The sequence below is a fragment of the Polypterus senegalus genome, chromosome 1, assembly GCF_016835505.1.
Source record: "Polypterus senegalus isolate Bchr_013 chromosome 1, ASM1683550v1, whole genome shotgun sequence".
NCBI classification, from domain to species: domain Eukaryota; kingdom Metazoa; phylum Chordata; class Cladistia; order Polypteriformes; family Polypteridae; genus Polypterus; species Polypterus senegalus.
In genome coordinates, this window is record NC_053154.1 from 80,965,044 (window position 1) to 80,989,836 (window position 24,793).

Genomic DNA, 24,793 nt, shown 5'->3' on the forward strand with positions numbered 1-24,793 from the left:
CTGCTCCTCCCAAATCTAAAGAAATTCATTTGTTATATTCAGTTCTAATGAACCTTTAAGACAACGGTTTGGTTTTGATTGAAATAACGATAAATTTTGTCTTGGTATTGAAACAACTGTCAGTTTGTTTTACTTGTGTTCTCGTTCCAACAACTCCTGCCATGATTTACATAAATGGTTAGACCAAAAAAATTGTTACTTTGATCTTTTTCCAAGATATTATATTACTAAAAAAAGATATTTTAATTAATGTTCTTTATTATTTTAGGTAAAGAAATTATTCATAAATGCAATCATCTTAAAATAACCCCCATCCCCCTAATTTTTCAAAATGACTTGTATAATTATTTCTCTATACTGTACTGTAAATATCCAGGCTGAATCTCCCGGATGACTTCACCAGCCAATCAGAGCACGCAAACTACTCTGTCACATGTTCTTCGAAGCTGTCCCATTCGAGCGACACTTTACGACACTTTCAACTTTCCGTTAGCGTCGTCGATGGTTTATTTTAGGGTTGTTGTTGCGTGAGCCGTGACACAATGAGTGTCTTTGATTTATTTAGAAGATTCTTTGGGTTCCATGGGGGTGGTTTTCATGGACAGCGAAGAATGTAAGCATGCTTATATTTCATCAGATATTTAGTTACGTTTAGACAGTTGAAAATACATGGACCGCTCATTACAAGTCATAGGAGCAAAGATACCGCGTTGAAGTTGTTTTGATTTTGTATTACGGGGTGACACTGTGGTGGCTAAGATTAAAATACTTCAAAAACAATACAGACATGTTTATATTTCGCTTTGTGTGGTGTCCCTTTTGAAGACGTTGTCGGAGGCAGTGACGTTTTTCTTTTTATTACCAATTTTAAAGAGTAAAACGCTTACAGAAAATACTGCTGCTTCTGTAGAGTAACTTAATGTGAACGTGTGCGAATAACAGTTACAGACCGGCTCTTTTTCTCGAACATGAACTCATTTAGATGCCTGAAGTACGGGTCCGGTCCGGTTTTTTATTTTTCCTACGATTGTCCGGGATTTTATATTGCTTGTAAACAGAACGTATATTATCATTTGAAAAAGTAAGTGCCAGTAGACGCTTTAAACTAACACACACCGTAACGTGACGAAGAAGTTTCTAGAAATAAGTAAGAGGTTTGTACTGAGTCAAACTGCCAGGTACGTTTTTCTCTGGAGGGACGGGACAGATTAGCATTAGGAGTGAACAACACAACCAATGCAGACGTCAGTTACAAAATTATTTGAGTTAAGAATAATTACGCTTGTTCTTGACCTCGACGCGTGTTAATGTCCGTTTTTGTGATGACCTAAGGATATCTTGCGGTACCCCCAAGCTTGCTGTTTATCATCTTTTTTGTGTTTCTAGCTTACAAATGACTGCAGGAGTTCACATAAGAATAGGCCTACCCTGAAATTTTCTTACGACTCATTGTGAGTCATATACAAGATAAAGAAGACAGCTATGGACCATTTGTGCAATGGTGTTATTGTTCCTTTTAACTGCAAAATATTTCTAAGACATAATGGGGCACAACAAATATCTGAGGATGATCATTGATAAGGCTAAGCACCGAGGACTGCTTTTCTTTTTTAGGAAGCTCAATTGTTTTAAAGTGACCACTGTCATTTATTTAATCGATTGTTACATTTGCTTTTATATGTTGGTTTGGCCACCTCAGCATTGAGAATATTAACCATTTTAACAACACTGTAAAATTATTGGGTTACAGATGGATTAGAAAGAGGCTTAATGAAATTCTGTCCGACAATAGCCATCTTTTCTCCAGATTCCAGTTGTTGCCATCAGGCTGCATATTTAGGTTTCTGACAGTAAAGAGCAACAGATTGAAGAGCTCTTTTCTTCCTAGAGCTATATGTATTTTGAATTCTCTTATTTGTAAGAATGCTGCTAAATGCTGAATTATTATTTTGTGCACTGTTGACGTGAATTACTCCTTAACTTTGTGTATATATGATAACGCTGGTTGTCAGTTGTTGTGTTTTTGTTGATTTTATTAGATCTTTGTAATAATGCCTTATGTGTTTTCTGCTGCAAACACGTTTCCCTCTGGTACAGTAAAGTCTCCCTAATCTGACTTGCCCTAATTAACTGTCTCATTCCATCAGAGGCTAGGATTTTTGTTGTGTTAGAAAGGGGGGATAAACAAAACTAAGATAAAAACAGGGAAAGAAATAGCAATATTGCCAGCTGTTTAAAAAGTTTTATTAAGAAGTGCAAATTGATTATTTTTATGAATAGAAAAAGTAATAAAGATTTGTTACTTTGTAAGATTAATACATTTTTTATATAGCGCCTTTCCCATCCTGAAAGCACACAAATTCAAAATGAACAGGACATAAAACATTACATACAAAATAATATCTGCATAAAACACTAAATAAAGATAGATACTAGAGACACAAAACTTTGAATTAGGATGAAAGACAATAAATCAGAATAAAAACAAAATAATCTAACCACCTGGATAAAGAAAGTAAGTAGAGAGAATCAGAATGTCAGGGTAAGTTAATTGCCTTCCTGAACAAATGAGTTTTAAGTTGCCTTTTTAAAAAGAATGAATTGGGTCAGTTGATCTTATTAATTTAGAGAGTTCCTTCCGAAGTCTGGGTGCAAAAGAACTGAAGGCCCTTTCACCCTTAGGGCACAGGTTAGTCTGGGATGTGACAAGAAATGGTGGACCTTAGTGGGAGGACAGGAGCATCGTAATTGAAGAGGTTACTTATGCACTGTGTTGAGTATTAGTTACCATCCTTAGAAATGTGCCCCGTATCTGTCCTCTTTTTTTGAAAGACAGTCTTCCTACCTCATAATCCAGCCCAGAATTGTGGAGGCAGTAAAGAATAACTGGATAGAGTGTCAATACATTGCAGTGCACATTCATGCCTAATATGGGAAAACCAATTTAGACACGTGGAGACTCCACAAAGAATAGAAATCAGACTAAGATTCAGACTATAGGCCATGGATTCTTATGTTATGTCACTGTGCTTCCCCATAACGTTTTCAAAACCTCAGTTTTTGACCCATTGCAGATGGGTACATAATTTGGTCCTTCAGTGATGTTCTTCCAGTCCAGAGTTGCTTCCTGCATTGCATACAGTTGTGTTGGAATTAAACCTAGCCCTGCCAGACATTAAATTGTAGTAAGTGGGTTGGAATATCATGCAGATTTGTATTTGCCACTTTAACTCTTTTGTCATGAATACTTTATTTTAAAACACCAACATAAATATTGCTCAATTGTTTATAATTTTTGGCTTTTTAGTTTTGAATATTTAGAGCAGAGACAATTGGAGATATGAAGAATGGAACAGCCTTGTGGTGTATGGCCCATTTCTTTAGCCATTAGTAACAAAATTTGATTGTGGCTGTTTTTTGGAATTTTAAAATCATGTTAACACTTTACTCTTGTCATAAACATTTGAACCCTTTGTAAAATTAGTTTCAAATCTTGTCAAAAAAGTTTGTAAATGTTTTTATTTTTATTTTTTTACTATAATCTGTGTAAACCTATTATACTATGTTTTGTGAGAAAATATATTAATCAGTTTCATATAGTCATTCTTTACAAAATTTTTGAGATATAAGAGTTCCTTTTATAATCACCACAAAACCTTTGCAATGTAGTGAATCTGTAAACTCTTAGATTGATAGAACTTTATTAGTCCCTGGGGGAAATTTGGCTTTTTTTTTTACAGAAGCTCAATAAATAAATTAACAATATTACTATATTATAAGGAAGAACAAACCCTCTCTCACAAATTAATCAGAATGATAAAAAAGAAAGTAGACCTCTTTCTTGGCAGATATGGTCACAATGGGGCTTTATCCAGGCATATTCCAGTGTGTTTAAAGGAGTCCCAGTAGCGTTTTTTTTTTTTTCCACACTTCTGCTAAATAGTTTGTTCACTAAAAAGTCCTCAGTATCGGTGCGTCGGAGAGATGATATGCAGAAGTGTTCATAGTGGTACTCGATTTTGTTTTTATTCTGTCCTTCACTACTACCTTAAAAAAAACACTGCTTTATAAATTAGTGGAGATAAGTTTGTTATCCTGACAAAACAGCCGTAATGAAAAATTTAAGATTATCACATGACTAGGTGGACAGTAAATCTTTCTGAAGAATATCTATAAAGGTGTTCATACATTGCATAGAATTTCAAATCTTGGTGTGCATTTAATGTGTGCAAACATTGGTGAAAAAATTTCTGTTTTATCTCTTTTTTTAGAGACCCCTTTTTTGAAGGAATGATGAATGAGGATGATGACAATGAAGATGGCCAAGACTATGGTACTGGTGAAGACTTCCGGTTTGGTTTTAACTTTGGACCAGGTGGAAGAGGCTTTAATGAGTTCTTTGGATTTGAAGAGATGTTTCGTGACATAGATGGACTTTTTCAAAGAATGGATAAGTGGGATGTGCCATCTAGAGAATTTGGTAAATGCCTAGAGAGGTTTTTTCGTCTTAACGATTAAAGTTATCATGTTAGAGTGGTTAGGGCTGCTGCTAGAGGTTTGGATTCAAATCCATACTTGAACACGGCCCATATAGAGAAGCACATCCCTCTCATGTAGGCTGCTTGCCTCCACACAGATAACATCGTCACATAATGTTATGCTATATAAACCGAAACGAGCTGCCAATCTTGTTAAAATGACAAGTGAACAGCAAGTTAAGAGGGAAAAACTATTTTTGTTTCTCTCAAATGAAATAGAGGCTCTGACAACAGAGGCAGAGGTCACAGCAAATATTTTGGTACTCAAGTACTAAGAGTTACTGGTATGTTAAATTGTATTGCTTGGGGTAAGCTGTGATAGTTATAGTCCGTACAATAGGTGACCAGATTCAGGTAATCAGGTTACTGTAGATTCAACTGAGAATAGGCTGTTTGAAAGATAGCTTTCTAAGGTCCATTTTTAAAGAGACTTAACACTAGAATTACCAGAGCCTACGAAAAAACTCGTAAATCCGTCCCACCTTAAACTGTTTCTTAAAATCATTCACAGCTCTCCACCAGTGTCTTTTGTCATCTAAGTGTGCTGAGCTGGGAGACGTTTGTGCACGTTCTAAGTTGGTGGGGGGATGGAATAGCCGGCTGCTGGCAGCCTGATTTTTATCAGCACATTTAGATGAAGAAAGATGCTGGTGGAGAGCTGTGAACGATTTTAAGAAGCAATTTAAGGTGGGACGGATTTATGAGTTTTTTCGTAGGCTCTGGTAATTCTAGTGTTAAGCACAGAGATAGCATTATTGCATATAGTAAGTCTATAAGGATGTCTATACTATTATATTCTTTTACAAAGTCAATGCAGTTTATTTTAGTTCTGCAGTTGATTTTATTTCAGTAGGATTATACAAACACCTTTTTGCGTTTTGCTGTTGAGTCTTTATTAGTATGATAATGGCATTTGCATTTTAGCAGTCCATTTTCTTCTTCAGGTTTTAAGGTTTTTACATTTCGCTAGCTAAACCTGATGAACCTTTTTTTTGGTTTATTTGTAAACTTTTTTTGCTTTTGCCTAAATCTCTTATCATCATAAGGAAGTGAGAGAGCGCAGTAGACTACTGGTGCAGTTCTTATAGAAAAGTGTGTATGCTTCCTGAATAAAAAAAAAAAATGAATAAAAGTCTTTAAGGTAGAATGTCCTAAAAATGGAATAGGTTTTATAACACACATTTTCAAGTAAGATAATATGCATGGAATTTGAGATCAAATATGTGTACAAAGGAAAGTATTCTTCTTGATGTTATTCAGCCTCCCTGTAGTAAGACATTTATTTAAATGGCTTTTTTGGGAGCAAGCTTGCTCGAAGCAAGCTTTTTTGCTAGAATTAAGAGCCAGTAGACCCTGTTTCTTTTTCCCAGAGGTGATGTACAATATATTTTATTTTTTGTATAGTCCAAAATCACACAAGAAGTGCCACAATGGGCTTTAACAGGCCCTACCTCTTGACAGCCCCCCAGCTTTGACTCTCTTAAGAAGACAAGAAAAACTCCCAAAAAAAACCTTGTAGGGAAAAAATGGAAGAAACCTTGGGAATGGCAGTTCAAAGAGAGACCACTTTCCAGGTTGGATGGGTATGCAGCGGGTGTCAAAAAGAAGGGGGTCAATACAATACAGTACAATACACAGAACAGAACAAATCATCAATACAGTATAAAAATACAAATTTTTGAAGCACGGAGTAGAATTTAACAGTAGATGATATCACATATGATTTGGATTTGTTTAGAGTCTTGGAGACCTCAGCCATCAGCTGCCTCCCCCATTTGGCCATTCCACAGCTGAAATAGCGCTAATCCGATGAAAGGACCCCTCTTTCCCATGAATCCTGCATTCCTCCATCAGGGATGACTCTACCTTAGGCAGGCAAAACAACTTGTCAGGTGGGCCGTGGCACCAAGTGCCACTTTGAGTACCGAGAAGAGAAACGGAATAGGTGAGGGTTAGTATCAAATTATAACTATCATGTTACTTATGTTTTAGTGCTAATGACTAACAACAGAGATGCAGTCTGTGCAGTTAATCAGCAGCTCTAGTTCAGGATATGCTAAACTGAAGTAGTGAGTCTTCAGCCGGGATTTAAAAGCTGAGACCGAAGGGGTATCTCTTATAGTAGCAGGCAGACCATTCCACAGTTTAGGAGCCCTGTAACTAAAAGCTCGACCTCCCACTGTTATTTTATTAATCCTTGGAATCATAAGCAGACCGGCATCTTGAGATCTTAATGTGTGCTCTGGTTTGTAAGTCATGATAAGTTCAACAAGTAAGCTGGACCATGGCCATTTAGTGCTTTATATGTTAAAAGGAGGATTTTGAAATCTGCCCTAAACTTAACCGGAAGCCAATGTAAGGATTTAAGAACTGGAGTTATATGTTCATATTTTCTTGTTCTTGTAATAATTCTTGCAGCAGCATTTTGGATTAACTGGAGGCTGTATAAAAAACAGTTTGAACATCCAGTGAACACCGCATTGCAGTAGTCAGTCCTACTAGAAATAAATGCATGAATTAATTTCTCGGAATCCTGTTTATTTAGAAAGCACCTTAATTTCCCAACATTTTTAAGATGGAAGAAACATGATTTGGACAACTTTGTAATATGCTCTTTAAATGACATGCTAGAGTCAAAGATAACTCCTAGATTGCAGGCTGATTCAGTAAAATTAAAGGTAGTTCCAACTAAGTTAAATGATGACAGAATATTATTGTGATCAGCGTCATTCCCTCCAACAATTCTCTGTTTTATCAATGTTTAAAGACAAGTAGTTCTCAGCCATCCACTCCTTTAATTCACTAAAACAACTAATTAAAGACCACATCAGAGAGACTTCATTTGATCTAAATGAAAGGTATAACTGCATACGAGTGAAAATTAACATTATGTTTCCTAATGATAGATCCCAGTGGAAGCATGTAAAGTGAAAACAGTAAAGGTCCCAGTACTGAGCCCTGCGGGATACCATATTGAACTTCTGTGTATAATGATGGAGTACTGTCAGCACATTTCTGTACATATTGGAATCAATTTGATAAATAAGAACTAAACCAAGCGAGCACGGGGCCTGTAGGCCCAACATCATTTTCTAGCCTGTGTACTAAAATAGAATGGTCAATGGTGTTAAATGCTGTGCTTAAGTCTAACATCATAATTACAGTGGAGTTTTCTTCATCAGAGGATGTCAGAATGCCATTTACAACCCGCGTTAGTGCCGTTTCTGTACTATGACCAGTGCGGAAACCAGACTGGAATTTCTCAAATAAATTGTAATGCGCAAGGTGTGACTGAAGCTGATTGGCAACTACTTTTTCTAGTATTTTAGAGAGAAAGCGTACATTTGAAATAGGCCTATAATTATTTAGTATGTGTGGGTCATGGTCTGACTTTTTAAGTAATGGTTTAATGACTGACACTTTTAGTGCATCAGGTACTGTGCCATGCAAGAATGAACTACTGATAATGGTTAGAATAGGCACTGCAAGAACATCCATGAGAGTTTTTACTAGTTTTGTTGGCACTGGATCTAGGGAACAAGTAGTGGCCTTGATTTTAGAAATTAAAGTTAAGACTTCCTGCTCAGTTACAGGATTAAAATGATTAAACTGCTGAATGCAATGTGAGGCAGGGTCTGCTAAGCTAGTATTTGGTTTGTACTGTGATGCTGAGATCTGGGATCTTATTTTTAATTTTCTCATTAAATAAGTTCATAAAGTCTGTACTGCTAATATCTGTTGGTATTTTGCACTGTAGATCTGAATTCCCATTTGTTAATTTAGCCACTGTTCTAAACAGTACCCGAGGATTTTTATTATTGCTATCTATCTGCTGGAGATTCTGTCCATCTTTCCTGCATGCTTTTAACACATATTGCATGGGCTAATTTGTATTCAGTTTCTTTGTTTTTGCAGTTATGTCATTTTTTTTCGGTGCATTCCCATCTACCCAGGTATAGTATACTGTATGTTAACACACATGGCCAGAAGCCACATTGTAGGATAAACTTCATTGTGGAATTTCTTTTGGTTTTATGATGAACATTTCGGTTAGAAAAAAAATGTCTTTAACTAAATTTCCATTTCACAGCTAAAAAGGAAAAAAAATCACTCCCCTTTTTGTCAAACAAATGTGCTGCATGCCTAACCTTTTACATTTTGTGATTTTTGCTGTTTGGATGTGGAGTGACTTTCCATTTACAATATTTAAAATCTTATATGACTTTCTGCCAAGTTCAGCGTCAACTTGGTGAACTTGGCTACCATGTTGTTATATATACTTGCTGTATTTCCTTTGGTCCAATCTTATCGCGCGAGTCAGACATAAGTTACCAAACATGTTTCATATCTGAGTGATAGGGGCTGTAAGGCAATTCAGTCTTATTAATCCAATTCAACTCGGACTATGGGAACACTAATATTTGCAAAATACTCTTTAATTTGCTTTATCCTCTTCACTGTTGTGGAGGCTGGAGTTTTTCAAAGCAGCAAAAGGCACCAATCCTGTGGGCACCATTCCCGCATCTGCTCAGACACAGGCTTACACAAGGTCATATCATTGACACCTACCATTATTTTTAAAATAAATAGGTTGATGTTTAGGTTACACTGAGTATATTTTCTTAATAATAAAATACTTCTATTTAGACAGAAATATTTTAAAAAAAGTATGAAATCTGTTTCATTCAGTAGTTGTTTCTTTACAACATTTCATCTTGGAAGTACTTCATTCAGGTTTATTTCTTCAGACAAGTATGTTTGTAAACATGTATGTATCTGTAACTAAAATCAGACTACTCCTCATATGCAATCTTTTTCTTTCTTTTATCTTATCTCAATTATGGACAGAAATTCCAAGCATAGAAATGCCTGCTCAACAACCATCTAGAGATGGAACAGGCACAGGTAGAAAGGGAAGACATTCCCTCCGAGACTTCATGTTAAAATATCCTGACAGCCACCTCCCTAACTCGCAGGATGAAAGCTCTGCAGCTGACCAGCCACACCATATACCAGGGCCTTCAGGTTCCACCGAATGGCCTCGAAGTCCCTTCAGAAGGGTAAGTATGGGTATTGTGCAAATCAGTGTTGATAAATAATACTTAAATCATTATCTTTTTTTTTTTTTTTAAGTAAGCAAGCACATTTTTCATTTACAGTTTACTAATGTATTTATACTTGCAAGGATTACCTGCTGCAAACAGGAGGTCATACATTTTTTGATAATACAGAAGTGGAGACCTTGTTCATGTTCGTAGTTCCAATAGAAAGAAAATGTTAATGAAGTCCAAAGAGGTTAGCAGACTTGGTGGATAGCATTTTTTAAGTTTCATTTATATGCGCCACACTTAGATGGCTGTTTTATTCTTCAGACCATATTAATTCTTGTACAGTATTTGGTAAGGTTTCTCTTGTAAGCATTTCATATAGTTTTAATGAAAATATTGATAAGTATGTAAATATAGAAAGTATATATAAAAAACATTTTACAGAACTGACTTTTGCATGTAAAAATGTATTTGTGTACAAGAATAGTTCCAGTGTTTGGTTTCTAACATCTCGAAGTCATATAGCTTTTTTAAGGCAGGAAACAGCACCAGGAGCAAATTTGATGAGGTTTTTAAAATATAGAGCGTATAACATAATGTACTTCTTTATATTAGACCATCCTAAGTTATGTGAAAGAGGCACTTAATAGCTAGAAATTTTTTTTACTGGCGGTTATCCAGCTACTTTGAACTTTGATGATCAATAAGGGCAGAAGAAATTTCACATAGTTAAGACTGCTCATATGTGTCAAAGCGTTTATAAAATAGTCCTTCACATGCTGCTCCTGAAGCTAAAGCTTACTTCAAAGTAGAGAACAGAACCCAACTAACTGACTCCACTACCCTCAAAATAATGGTCAGGATCTCATCCTTATCCAGCTTCACTCCTGGCATATTCCCATCAACGCCACACCTGAGAAGGGAGAATTAAGTACGATTACAAATGGGGGAAAAAAAATATTAAACAGTGGCTGGGTAGTTCACAGGGTTTAAAGGGAGTGCTATTAAAAACAAAATAAAAAGTGTTGCAAGTCTGTGTTGATGGGGGGTCAGATTAAACTGTAGGAAAGTGTCATATGCTCGCTAGCTATCCATGGACTCCTGTGACTCCGAAGTGTCTGAGAAACACTAGTTTAGGTACATGTCTCTGTATGACTAGCTCTGCACTTAGGGCTACTTGTTTCCTGCCCTGTGCTCAGAGCTACCAGCAAAGGCTTTGTTCTCTTCCCCCCCGGGTTGGTATAAAAATGTATGTACTTAGTTTATTCCAGACGTGAAAACCAAGGAAAAATCAACAGCAACAGGAAAGATAAATAAAACCTTTGTGGGACAATTGCAACAGAAGGCAGGAGAAGACTGGTGAATTGCAGGACAAAAACCCAAATGTGTTGTACAAAATATAAGGTTTCACTGTGTCTTTCAGTAAACAGAACTTGTTTCAATAACTGGCATATATATATATAGTTGCAAATTGTTCTCATTGCCTTAGAGTTACTGTATATAAAGTGTTTGTGTGTATATTTATATTTAGATATATAACTGAAATACGTACTTGTTTTGAGAGATTGTTTAGGTGCAAGAGACCAAATGTTTCCAAAAGGAAGGAACAATATGTTTCCAAACCTTGTGCTATAGTATAATTTTACAATGTTGTGATACTAAACTTACGCAAATAACTTACAGATTGTGACACAAAAGAAAATCGATTCCTGCACCGGCTTTCTCTTCCCGCCTTTCTCTTCTCTTCACTAATCTTCCTTCTCCGATCATTTTTCCTTTATTTGTTTTCTTTCCTCTGCACTTGTGCATCATACGATGTTGTGGTTATGTACTGCAAAATCCAGTTTTTTGGAGAGAAATTCCTAAAGCCCCAACTTTGTTTTTTTATTTAGTTAATATTGATGTCAACAAAGGTTTTAATCATATAAATGATAAATAAAAAAAAAAAAAGAAATGAAGTGTAGTACTCAATACTCTTCAGCCATTTGCACCTCCTTTATTACAATAAACTAGTGATTAATGTTTATTTTTGGGTATGTAATTTAGTTGCAATAATGCCAAAAACCTCTTCGTGCACAAGGGGTTAAATTGGAAAGTTGATGGTAGTTCCCAGCCGTTATCAGGTCCATTCTTGTTGCTGGATGGGTTGGAAAAGTAGGCCCACAAATGTTATGTACCTTGTATCTTTGGATGTATTTTAAATATCGACATGTATAAACGGTTTCATATTACGCTTAGGAGAAGGCAGCAGGAAGTCGCTGTTAAAGCTCTACCTAGAATACAACGGGACATCATGACAAAGTTGCAAGATCTATCAGTACCAATAATTAAAATTAATAAATTAATGAAGTGTTATTTCATTTATTCCAAACTTTTTTTCTGGCAATACTAAATTGCTTTGAACAATAAAATAGTAAATTTTGAGTTTTGTCCTTTTTGAGGTGGTCTCCATGTTTACACAATTTTCCCTGAACTTGATGAATTATCTCTTGTTCTAGTTTGAAGATGCCTGGAGGGATAACCACTCAGGACCGGAAGATAGTTCTGTAAAGGAGGATAAAGGTATGCAGAAGGAGCATTTAAAGGGTTTGTGTTGTATGTACTGCTGTATCTTGATGTTTATAAGAAAAAAGTGTAAGAACTGCTAGAATGTTGAGTACACTCATTACTTTAATCCCTTATTAAAGGCTTCTATGTATGGATAATACATATTACATGTTTTTGTTTCTGGTCATTTTAGCCATTTTCCTCCCACAACCCCAAAAATGTGTTGGCTAGGATGATTAGTGCCTCCAGATTGATCCTGCCTGTGTGCATGTATGCATGCGTTAGTGGCCCCTTGTGATGGTACGGGTTCTGCTAGATGCTACCTCTTCCAATTTGGGAGCCTCTCTCTCTCACTTCCTCGCTCGCTCCTGCACCGGCTTTCTCTTCCCGCCTTTCTCTTCTCTTCACTAACCTTCCTTCTCTGATCTTTTTTCCTTTATTTGTTTTCTCTCCTCCGCACTTGTGCTTCTCCTTTTTATAATGGGGATGTGGCACAGGCGTGGTGATTTGCAGCTCCCGGCATTAATTACGGACACAGGCGATCCCGCACCTGTGCACCGCAACGCGCCTGGGAACTGCTCCCACCACATTACCATGCCCCCTCCTTAAGCTGCGAGTGCAGTTTTTATTTATTTAAAAACTGGCCATTCTTTCAGAGCTGCGGACCCACTATGTCACCCCACTGAGATAGACTGGTGCCTTAGCCAAGGCTTTTTCTTGCCTTGTTCCCAGTTCTGTTGGTGTATATAGGCTCTGAGCCACTGACCCTGAATTAGATTAATTGGGTTTGACAGTGCTTTTACCCTAAAACACTTGTGGACTGGTTGGGCATACTCCCATGAACCCTCCAGAATCCTTTTGATGGTAAAAATCTGGTCCAGTGTTCCACAAAAAAGACAAAATCTGCATTTTTTTCTTCTAAACCAAGGTTCGACCAACAGCCAGACGCTCCTTTTCAGAATCGTGGCATAGGCCTTCCCAGGAAGGCTGAGAAGTGGGATTCCCCTACAGTTGCAACACCCCCTCTGGTCCCCTTTCCTTAAGATGGGATACCACCACCATGTATGTTTTGTGGACTTGAAAAAGGTATATGACCTTGTCCCTCAGGGTGTCCATTAGGGAATGCTTTGGGAGTATGGGGTACTGGGGTCTGCTGTTGAATGTTATTCAGTCCCTGTACAACTGGAGCAAAAGGTTGGTTCACTTTGCTAGCAGTAAGTCAGGCTGTTTTGCGATGGGTGTTGGACTCTGCTAGGGCTGCCCTTTGTCACCTATTCTGTTTATCATTTTTAGGGACCGAATTTCTATGCACATCCAAGCAATGGAACATATCCAGCTTGGTGACCTAATGATCACATCTCTGCTTCATTGGCCTGTGACCTCAGATGTGTACTGGTGCTAGTTGGCAGTCACTTGTGAAGTGGCTAGGATGAGGATCAGCACCTCCATGTTTAAGGTCATGGCTTTCAGCAGGAAAGGTTGGAGTGCTCTTTACAAGTTGGGTATGAAGTGAGGCCTCGGGTAGAGGAAGTTAAGTATCTTTGTTGCTTGTTCATGATTGAGGGAAGAAGGCAGCAGGAGATTGGCAGGAGGTTGAAGTGCAGGTGTTATACTGGTTAATTGTGGGGAAGAGAGAGCTGAGCCTAAAGGGCAAAGTTCATGGTTTAAAGGTCGATCTAAGTTCTGGTCTCACCAGTGGCCACAGGCTAAAGAACTAGATTGTTGATTTGACTGGCAGAATAAAGATTCTTTTTCAGGGTTTTTGGGATTGGCCTTAGAGAGAGAATGAGGAGCACAAGACATTCCGGAGGTGTCCAAAGTAGAGCTGTTGCTCCTTCATCGAAAGGAGCTAATTGAGGGAGTTTAGGCATCTGATTAGGATGTCTCCTAGACACCTCACTGTGAAGATGTTTCAGACATGGCCAACTGGGACTTCAGAGCAGACCCAGGATGCACTGGAGAGGTTATATGTCTTAGCTGGTCTGGGAATTCCTTAATATCTCCCCAGGATGAGCTGGAGGAGGTGGTGGGGGGAAAAAGGACATCTGTGCATCTTTGCTCTTAAGGCTACCCCCACCAACCAGATCCGGAGAAGTTGCAGAAGATTAAAGCATGAGTTTAAGAATGCTATGTTCGTTTTAAAAGTTAGTAGGTGATTAATTATTTATATTAAATATATTTATTTATGCCACCCTTGCATTTGCCATTATTTACTCAGTATGCCTTTTTCAAATGCCACACCTTAGAGGCACTGTGATAAATTAATGCACTGTACATATTCTCTCTGAAAATACACCATTTACATAGTGCTTTCTTAGCCAATTCATATCAACAGTAATGTCTGCTCATTACCCCCTTAGAAATTTTATTTTTTTAATATTTTTTTTTTTCCAACAGAATGTTCTAAACCAGTGGTTCCCAAACTCATTCCCGGGGACCCACTGCAGGTTTTATTCCTAAACAGATCACAATTGGTGGTGATAATTGATAATAATAAATCTAATTTAATTAGCTGGTGTTTTCCTTATTCTCTTATTCTGCATTTAGTAAAGCATGGCAGTATGTTTTTTACATTTGTAAGACAATTCGAAATATTTCTATTTCTGCTATAGCTTAAAATATGTAACTTTTTTGGTTGTTTTTCAATTATTATGCTCTGTTTCCATGTTACTTGCTTCCTTTCTTGTATTATAATAATGACAATTAAAAACAAGCAGAACAGACACCCGGGCAGACAACAATAAATGACAAAAAGGCTGCAACTACTTCAGCCCCAGACATACTGAAAAGCAGGATGAAAATTTTATTAGAATAAAAAAAATACATGTCCCCATATAACTGCTTTTTACATTTTAATATTTAATTTGCCAAGCTTAGTTTTATAATTTCTACATTGACTGTGCAACACAGAAACTGTGAAATGCACAGCTCACTTGATTAGTCTAGGAGTCCAGTGAAAAACAGAAGTTGGTTGGAACAAAAACCTGTAGCCATAATGGGTCTCTAGGTCCGTGTTTGGGATCCACTGTTCTAAATCATTTGGAAGTATTTGCACTGCTTTTGCACATTCTTAGTTTGCTGCCATTTTCTTTTTTAATGTTTTAATTTAGCTATTTTTATTTTAGTTTTAGATTCACAGGTGTCTGAAAAAGGGCTTGATGACATTTTGAGGCCTCCTGAGCCAAAAGTGAAATCCTACTTTAAGAGCTTCTCATTTACTAAAGTAATAGCTCCCGATGGTGTAAGTATGATGACATTTTATGTTGTGGAAGTGAGCAGGTTTATTTTTTGAATCACATGTATAGTTTATATATGTAAAGTGCATTTTTGAAGACATTGATGTTTTAATTACTATAAATGGTAATTTAAAAAAATTAGGCTTGTGTTTCTAATTCGACAGCCTCGTTATTTTTTGCAAAGCTTAACAGGGAGGGAGGATTTAAAATATTTATTTTATTTTACAATAAAAACAGTAAAGCAGTCCTGTAAATGCTATAGAAGCTAAATGTTTAAATTTATGCCCCTGAAGTTGGGTAAATTTGTTAAGACCCAAAAATTATTATTGTTAAAATCCTGGGATTATGCATTCAGTGATTTTCTTTTTATACTTTTCAAAGGCTACCACCTGATTTATGAATAGAGAAAGCATTACATTGTTATGGATAATAGAAGACGGTTGTTTTAGTACAAAATCTGTACTTTTTTGCCAGATCTTTAAAGTACAGTATTTTGTTCTATTAAAATATATGTTTTGTTTTGATGGTTTGATTTTTGTGTTTTTAGTGTGTGTGGTTTACATAGTGTCTGGTAGAGAAGACAAGTTTTGAATGAGACATATTTAACTAGTTTTGATGTGTTACTATCATAAATATGTGCTTTATGTGTTAATTGTTTTGAGAGAAAGTAGACCCTTCTGTAAGAAATATCGTACCTACTCAACTAAACTTGAGTTGGACGTCTCTTTGTTTTCAGTAAACTTAAGTATTTGTTTTCGGAAGCTAGTACTCCTGGATTTCTGCTCATTTTCTAATCTACACAATAATATAATTCTGAAGGTGTGACAGCTATTTATAGTAAAACAGTATTTTCAAACTATAAATATACTTTTTTGGGTAGAATATCAAAGATTAGATCTAATAAGAATGTCTTAGTTTTTTTTTTTTTGTTGTAGTTAGCAACAATGGTAGGCAATACTGAAACCTTTTTAATTTACTGTGCATTTTCCCCATTGTTGTATTCAGACTGTTGAAGAGAGAAGAACTGTAAGGGATAGCTATGGCAATGAAGAGGCCACAGTGACTCGGAGTAAAGGAGGTCAGTGATCCACTGTTGTGTTTACGGTTGATTAGGGAGCTAAAGAATAATACAAAGTGAGGCATGTCAGAGTATGGCAGCCAGCAAGGAAAGCACTTGGTATTTATTTATACCTCTGTGTGTGTGTATTATATGTATGTATGTATGTATGTATGTATGTATATATATATATATATATATATATATATATATATATATATATATATATATATTTGAAGACATACACAAATGTGTGTATATATATATATATATATATATATATAATACATATACATTATATATATATATATATACATATACATATATATACATATACATTATATATATATATATATATATATATACATACACATTATATAAATGTATGTATGTGTGTGTGTACAGCTGGTAAACATCAACAAAAGAAAGGCTGAAAGACAAAGAAAAATATGAGCAAATAGATCGATTGTACCATAAGAAGGCGACAATTTCCAGTTACATTAACCTTTGCCATAACAATTAATAAAGCTCAAGGGCAAACCTTAGAAAAAGTTGCCATTTACTTGCCAGAACCAGTATTCAGCCACGGTCAGTTATATGTTGCATTGTCAAAAGTTAGAAGTTTTACAGATGTTGTTGTCAACGTTGTAGCTGGTCCTGAACAAGAGTGTTTACAAAAAATGTTGTCTATAATGAAATTTTATTGAAAAAAAAAGGTAAAAAAATAAAAACATTTTCCTAAATATCTTCTTCAGATATTGTGTATTACAGATTGTTATAAAGTTTTACACTAAGGCAATATTAATTATACTTACTGTATTGTCATATACGTTTCTATTTTATTTTTAATATTTTACTTTAGGCTTCTTGCAAAAATATTTTTAACAAAAAAATTAAGACAACAAACAGAATGAGGTCAAGGTCCCTTGCCATTTAATATAGACTGTTCCTAATAATGTTTATGCAATACTGTTCTAGCGCCCGTTATTGTAACAGGCTTAATGTCTAGTATGTATGTATGAATGAATGACCGACCATTTCTCCTTGCATGCGTTCAGCCACCATATATATATATATATATGTATACAGTGCATCCGGAAAGTATTCACAGCGCATCACTTTTTCCACATTTTGTTATGTTACAGCCTTATTCCAAAATGGATTAAATTCATTTTTTTCCTCAGAATTCTACACACAACACTCCATAATGACAACGTGAAAAAAGTTTACTTGAGGTTTTTGCAAATTTATTAAAAATCTTCCAAATTTTCCAACAGTCTTGAAGGAGTTCCCAGAGGTGTTTAGCACTTGTTGGCCCCTTTGCCTTCACTCTGCGGTCCAGCTCACCCCACACCATTTTGATTGGGTTCAGGTCTGGTCATCTGCCGCAGCACTCCATCACTCTCCTTCTTGGTCAAATAGCCCTTACACAGTCTGGAGGTGTGTTTGGGGTCATTGTCATGACGAAAAATAAATCATCGTCCAACTAACCTGACTTCTGCAGAACACAACTGCTGGTCCTAGCCCCATTGATAAAGCAAGAAATTCTACTAAATAACCCTGATAAGGCACACCTGTGAAGTAAAAACCATTTCAGGTGACTACCTGTTGAAGCTCATCGAGAGAATGCCAAGAGTGTGCAAAGCATTAATCAGAGCAAAGGGTGGCTATTTTAAAGAAACTAGACTAAACTAGTTTTGATGCCTTCAATGAGAATCTACCAATGTAAATGGTCATGAAAATAAAGAAAACACATTGAATGAAGAGGTGTGTCCAAACTTTTGGCTTGTACTGTATATATGTATATAATATAGGGTGGCTGAACGCATGCAAGGAGAAGTGGTCGGATCACCTGCTGGCTAGCTGCGTGTTTTGCTTCTCACTTGTTGTATTTAGGGCTGGGAGCAAGTTAACGTGTCATTCCTGAATATATAAAGTCAAAGTCAAAATATATTGATTGAAACGACTCAGGATTGGTTCCTGCCTTGCGCCCAGTGTTGTCTGGTATTGGCTCCAGCAGACCCCCGTGACCCTGTGGTTGGATACAAATGGAAATGGATGGATATTCCAGCGCTGACTTTATATATTCAGAAAATCAATGTATTTGCCTATTTGGCACCCCATAATACATATAATATATATACATATACATATATACATACAATATATATACATATACATACAGTGGTGTGAAAAACTATTTGCCCCATCCTTATTTCTTATTCTTTTGCATGTTTGTCACACAAAATGTTTCTGATCATCAAACACATTTAATCATTAGTCAAATATAACACAAGTAAACACAAAATGCAGTTTTTAAATGATGGTTTTTATTATTTAGGGAGAAAAAAATCCAAACCTACATGGCCCTGTGTGAAAAAGTAATTGCCCCCTGAACCTAATAACTGTTTGGGCCACCCTTAGCAGCAATAACTGCAATCAAGCGTTTGCGATAACTTGCAATGAGTCTTTACAGCTCTGGAGGAATTTTGGCCCACTCATCTTTGCAGAATTGTTGTAATTCAGCTTTATTGGAGGGTTTTCTAGCATGAACCGCCTTTTTAAGGTCATGCCATAGCATCTCAATTGGATTCAGGTCAGGACTTTGACTAGGCCACTCCAAAGTCTTAATTTTGTTTTTCTTCAGCCATTCAGAGGTGGATTTGCTGGTGTGTTTTGGGTCATTGTCCTGTTGCAGCACCCAAGATCGCTTCAGCTTGAGTTGACGAACAGATGGCGGACATTCTCCTTCAGGATTTTTTGATAGACAGTAGAATTCATGGTTCCATCTATCACAGCAAGCCTTCCAGGTCATGAAGCAGCAAAACAACCCCAGACCATCACACTACCACCACCATATTTTACTGTTGGTATGATGTTCTTTTTCTGAAATGCTGTGTTCCTTTTACGCCAGATATAACGGGACATTTGCCTTCCAAAAAGTTCAACTTTTGTCTCATCAGTCCACAAGGTATTTTCCCAAAAGTCTTGGCAATCATTGAGATGTTTCTTAGCAAAACTGAGACGAGCCCTAATGTTCTTTTGCTTAACAGTGGTTTGCGTCTTGGAAATCTGCCATGCAGGCCGTTTTGCCCAGTCTCTTTCTTATGGTGGAGTCGTGAACACTGACCTTAATTGAGGCAAGTGAGGCCTGCAGTTCTTTAGACGTTGTCCTGGGGTCTTTTGTGACCTCTCGGATGAGTCGTCTCTGCGCTCTTGGGGTAATTCTGGTCGGCCGGCCACTCCTGGGAAGGTTCACCACTGTTCCATGTTTTTGCCATTTGTGGATAATGGCTCTCACTGTGGTTCGCTGGAGTCCAAAAGCCTTAGAAATGGCTTTATAACCTTTACCAGACTGATAGATCTCAATTACTTCTGTTCTCATTTGTTCCTGAATTTCTTTGGATCTTGGCATGATGTCTAGCTTTTGAAGTGCTTTTGGTCTACTTCTCTGTGTCAGGCAGCTCCTATTTAAGTGATTTCTTGATTGAAACAGGTGTGGCAGTAATCAGGCCTGGGGGTGGCTACGGAAATTGAACTCAGGTGTGATACACCACAGTTAGGTTATTTTTAACAAGGGGGCAATTACTTTTCACACAGGGTCATGTAGGTTTGGATTTTTTTTCTAAGTAAATAATAAAAACCATCATTTAAAAACTGCATTTTGTGTTTACTTGTGTTATGTTTGACTAATGGTTAAATGTGTTTGATGATCAGAAACATTTTGTGTGACAAACATGCAAAAGAATAAGAAATCAGGAAGGGGCAAATAGTTTTTCACACCACTGTATTCTTTCTCTGGACAACATCATGGATTAAGAAAATAGTTTCTTATTGAGAACTTCTATCAATTACACTAACTATTTTGCATCAAAACCATCATGTATGCAGTGTATTTCTTTGTTGCGTGTTAGACATTGCATCATTTATTTATCCACTCAAAAGAACAATGGTAAATAGCATGTAATTGTGTGTGTGTGTGTGTTATATATATATATATATATATATATATATATATATATATATATATATATTTGTTTTTCAAATATGAACATAAAGTAAGTTATTAAAAGCGTAAAGTTGTATATTTTACTTTCATCTGCTAAAATTACCCTTGATTGTCATATGTATGTCAAATACAGTATATAACAATGAATAAAAACAATTAATTAAAAAGTGGATTTACTTTCTTTTGCACATTAACTTTATCGTCAATATGTGTAGGTAGGGGTTTGGTGTGTTACTGAGGTATTTGAGAAGTTGTAGGCTTAAACATTCTCTTACTTTTAAAGAGTTCATTTAGTTAATTTTGCTGTTACCACTCAAAACATTCAGGTATGAACTCTTTGAAATTGTGACTGTGGACCTTAAAATAAAGGTGCCCATTCCGTTGTTTCATTGAAGCAGGAAATTTGACACTTTTTTTTTTTAAACTGAGATTAAAGAAGTGCTGCTTTCTTAATAAAAGGAATCAGGTATGTGATAAACAGTAATGTATTTAAAGTGACACTGCATTGCCCAACATATGGTTTTGAACAGAAATTACACATACATTTTCAAGCACAGAGCAAACTGCAGAATCTAATGCTTTGGATAACCTGAATCATAAGACTGATGCTTATGGTACAAATGATTATTCAGTACATGAATGTACCATCTAGCCCTCCATCCATGCTTCCACTCACCTGCTTGATTCAGCTCAGCGTTGCAGGGTCAGAGCCTAATGGAGCCTTACTAATTTTCAGAAGTGTCAAAAGCAAATTTAGGGAGTTGGCGCTATAGAGTGTTAATACAGAACAAAAGATGTGAAATATACTGAAGTGGCTTATAGTGAGGCTTGTTCTCCGACAGAATCAATTGGAAATGTTAAGGTGGACTGAGCGTTGCTAATTTTCCATTAATACATATTTTCACTTAATTTAAAGGTAATGCAGTATAGTGAACAATTAGGTAAATTTAAAAATCCAAACTGGAAAAAATTAACAGACTGCTAAGTGGAGGTGCACCAAAGCAAAATGGGAAGCTGAAAATAAAGCTTGTTACTTGCAGTTAAATGTATTCTGATGTGAGAAGTCTTCATTTTTCAGGATTAGCAGCATACATAAGGGAGAACAAAACGACTGTAGTGAAACATTGTCGCAAATAGTCAATTATAAATGTAAAACCACGTATAATGTTATGTTAATCTGATTTTATGCAGAATGAGGGAAAAATATCTTTGATTACTGTTCTATTATGTCATAAACAATATGAAAGCAACCATGGAAAAAATGATACAAGTTCTTGCATAACTTGTGTCTAATATTCCTCATTTCTGTTATCCATTCATGTTTTCAAAATGTGTGCATTTCTTGTTAATGTAATGTAGTGAAAAGTCGAGCAAAATGACACCTTTTATTGGCTAACTAAAAAGATTACAATTTGCAAGCTTTCGAGGCAACTCCTGCTCCTTCTTTAGGCAAGATGTAATACAGAAACTGGAGTGCCCATGCACATGTTTGACTATATGAATGGGCAACGATATGTGGATTGTACAACAGCAACATTTTCCATGGATGTTTACACATTGTTGTTGCACATACTGGTCACCATTGCTGTTCTGTTACATCATAAACATTTTTATCTTGTTCTACATGAAATTAAATATTTTTCTTGGCTGTCACTACAAAACACATTGGGTCAGTAAGATTTAAACTAAATCATTTTTGGGTGAGGCTTTCTTTTAACAAACCTTTTGTTCCCTCTTTTCTGCCTTGAATGCACATGTCTTTATTTTCAGTATTTTTAATAACCTTTTTGTGATTCAGTATTTAACTGAAACAGTTATATTTGACCAACTTCACTATGGAGAATATTGAATCTCTAGACTAGCCCACTGTGAAACTTTCTTTAGTCAAAATGAAAAAGTTCTGCCTCTTATCTTACAATAGTCAGTCAGTTAGTCATTATCCAACCTACTATATCCTAACACAGGGTCACAGGGGTCTGCTGGAGCCAAACCCAGCCAACACCAGGCAGGAACAAACCCCAGGCAGGGCACACACATACCAAGCACACACTAGGGAAAATTTTGGCTCGCCAATGCACCTAACCTGCATGTCTTTGGACTGTGGGAGATAACCAGAGCACCCGGAGGAAACCTACGCAGACACGGGGAGAACATGCAAACTCCATGCAGAGTTGACGCGGGAAGCGAGCCCAAGGTCTTCTAACTGCAAAGCAGCAGCGCTACCACTGTGCCACCGTGCCGCCCTGTCTTGCAGTAGTAGAAGATGCAATTGGCCATCTCCCTATACACAACTTTCAGTTCTGCTGTATCTTTTTGTCGGGTGAATTGTAAGCAGATGGGTCTTCACACAGTATGCAGTGTGATCTTAATACCCTTGGAGTTAAGTGGGCTTTTTTTTTCTTTCTCCTTTTTGCTGTTAAACAGTAATTCCTCAGCTTTTGTGGGGGGTTGCATTCCTAGGAAATTTCATGAATGTTAATACCTTAAACTTACAGGAGTAAGGGATTAGGTTCCAGTGACCACCAAAAGCGAATGTTTTGCAAGATTGCTGAAGTTCTTTTTAATATACACTTTTCATAACGTAGTAACCGTGGAATAACCCATTAAATGCTGTACACAAAATTCAAATGGTAACATGCAAAACAGTTTTCTCTATAGTCCTTTTATAGAACTCTGAACTTTTGTGCTAACATCTCAATGAAGAAAAAAAAAAACTCAAGTCTCTGCTGTTGGAAGATGCCTTGACTGGCGAGCACTTGACATCACCAGCAGCAGTCTGTCCTTCAAGCCTGGCAGATGGTGTTGAGAGATTGTGAAGGACAATCTGGCTTGAAATAGTATATTAGCAGCATCTACTTCGTGTGCAGCTTAAGATCCTAAAGGGTCTCGGCATAAGGGAACATGGCAGAGGCTGCTGACATTCCAGCACAAAGTTTCTCACTAGGCTGCATCACACACTTAACATTTGGGCTTAGAGCGCAGAGGACTTGCACTATGCTTTGGGGACAAAATTGCATGACCAGACAAATGGATGTGGAGAGCAATTTACTACAGTAGGGTGAACAAGATTGGTGAAGTGCCTAGTAAGGATACTATCCGCTCCTCAGATTTGCCTGCATTGCATTTAAGTTTTCTCTCTACTGTATATAGTCACAAAACCCATAAATGTGTAAGATTGCAAATGTAAAAGTAAAAATGAGGTTACAAATAAAATTGCAGAAATGTTTGAAATCCTGAAACTTAAATGCACAAATGTTGAGAATTGAATATTTCATTAGCCTTTTACATGGGTTGGATCTAATATTCCTTCTTTGTTGGATCCTTGGTGATGAAATGTGTCCAGTGTGGAATTGTATTACTGAAGTAATCCATCCACTGTAGAAGGTTTAGTTGAGAACTTTAACTTTGTGTTAATCTGTGTTGTTGCTTTCTTTTGTGTTAGGTGATTCCTCACAATTTACTGGTGATGGAAAGAAGATTGACCCACACATCCCAGACTTACAAAGTGACCAATCCATATTTTCAGAGTTTTTCAGGGGTTTTTTTTCCAGCAGATAGAAGACTATGTCAATTGCATTAATGGACAAATAGAATGTTCATTTCATCTGATTGTGTGGACATATTAACTGTTTCTTGGCACCAGATTTAAAAACTCGTTTTCTTACTCCAAAACACTCAACAAATGGGAGTATCAGTTTTATTGTTTTTATGTAGAGTATGTGGACCTCTCCGTGAAAAATTAATTTTGCATTACAGATTTTGGCCGATAAATTGAAATAACTTGAAGTCCTTTCACAGCAGTTCTTAAATCATACCAGACAAATCTTGTATTGTGTTGAGTGGAGAAATATAATTAACTAATAGCTCTTTGCTTGCCTGGCCTGATTTGAGATGTGCTGTGTCTGTTTTATTACACCTTGCAGGCCTTAACACACATATGCCATGGCTTTCTTTTTCCATGCCTAATGGAAGTGGCAACCTTTTTCCATGCAGTACATGGCAAAATAAAATCTTGATTTTCAAAATATGTTTTCCAAGTATTACCTTACCTTTCTTCAAACCTTGTAAATATTTTAAATACTATTTATGAATGTAAAGAACAACACCCTTTGAATAAAATTTATATTTTCAATGTCCTCTTTTCTTGGATTAATCTTTTCTCCATATTCAAAAGGCCTGTATTTTTATGTTGTGTTCACCAGCTGTGCTGGTTTTGGAGTCACTAATGTCAGACCTTTCTGATTCATTCTGTTCATGTCCATTTCCAGTGGAAATTTTGAAAGGAAAGTTACAGCACTGTTGATTTGTTGCTAAATCTGCTTACAACATCATGGAAGGTTTGCTGTGTTTTTTTTTCT

The 24,793-nt window shown here is 36.5% G+C and overlaps 1 protein-coding gene across 1 annotated transcript; it reads left to right on the forward strand.

Annotated features, from left to right (window-relative positions):
- Positions 1 to 461: 461 nt before the first annotated feature.
- hax1 (HCLS1 associated protein X-1) lies at positions 462 to 24,468 on the forward strand. Its single transcript, XM_039751970.1, has 7 exons — positions 462 to 613; positions 4,272 to 4,480; positions 9,387 to 9,598; positions 12,085 to 12,148; positions 15,259 to 15,374; positions 16,375 to 16,447; positions 23,878 to 24,468. Exons 1-7 carry the CDS (start codon positions 543 to 545, stop codon positions 23,991 to 23,993), a joined length of 861 nt encoding a protein of 286 aa, XP_039607904.1. The 5' UTR covers positions 462 to 542; the 3' UTR covers positions 23,994 to 24,468.
- Positions 24,469 to 24,793: the final 325 nt, after the last annotated feature.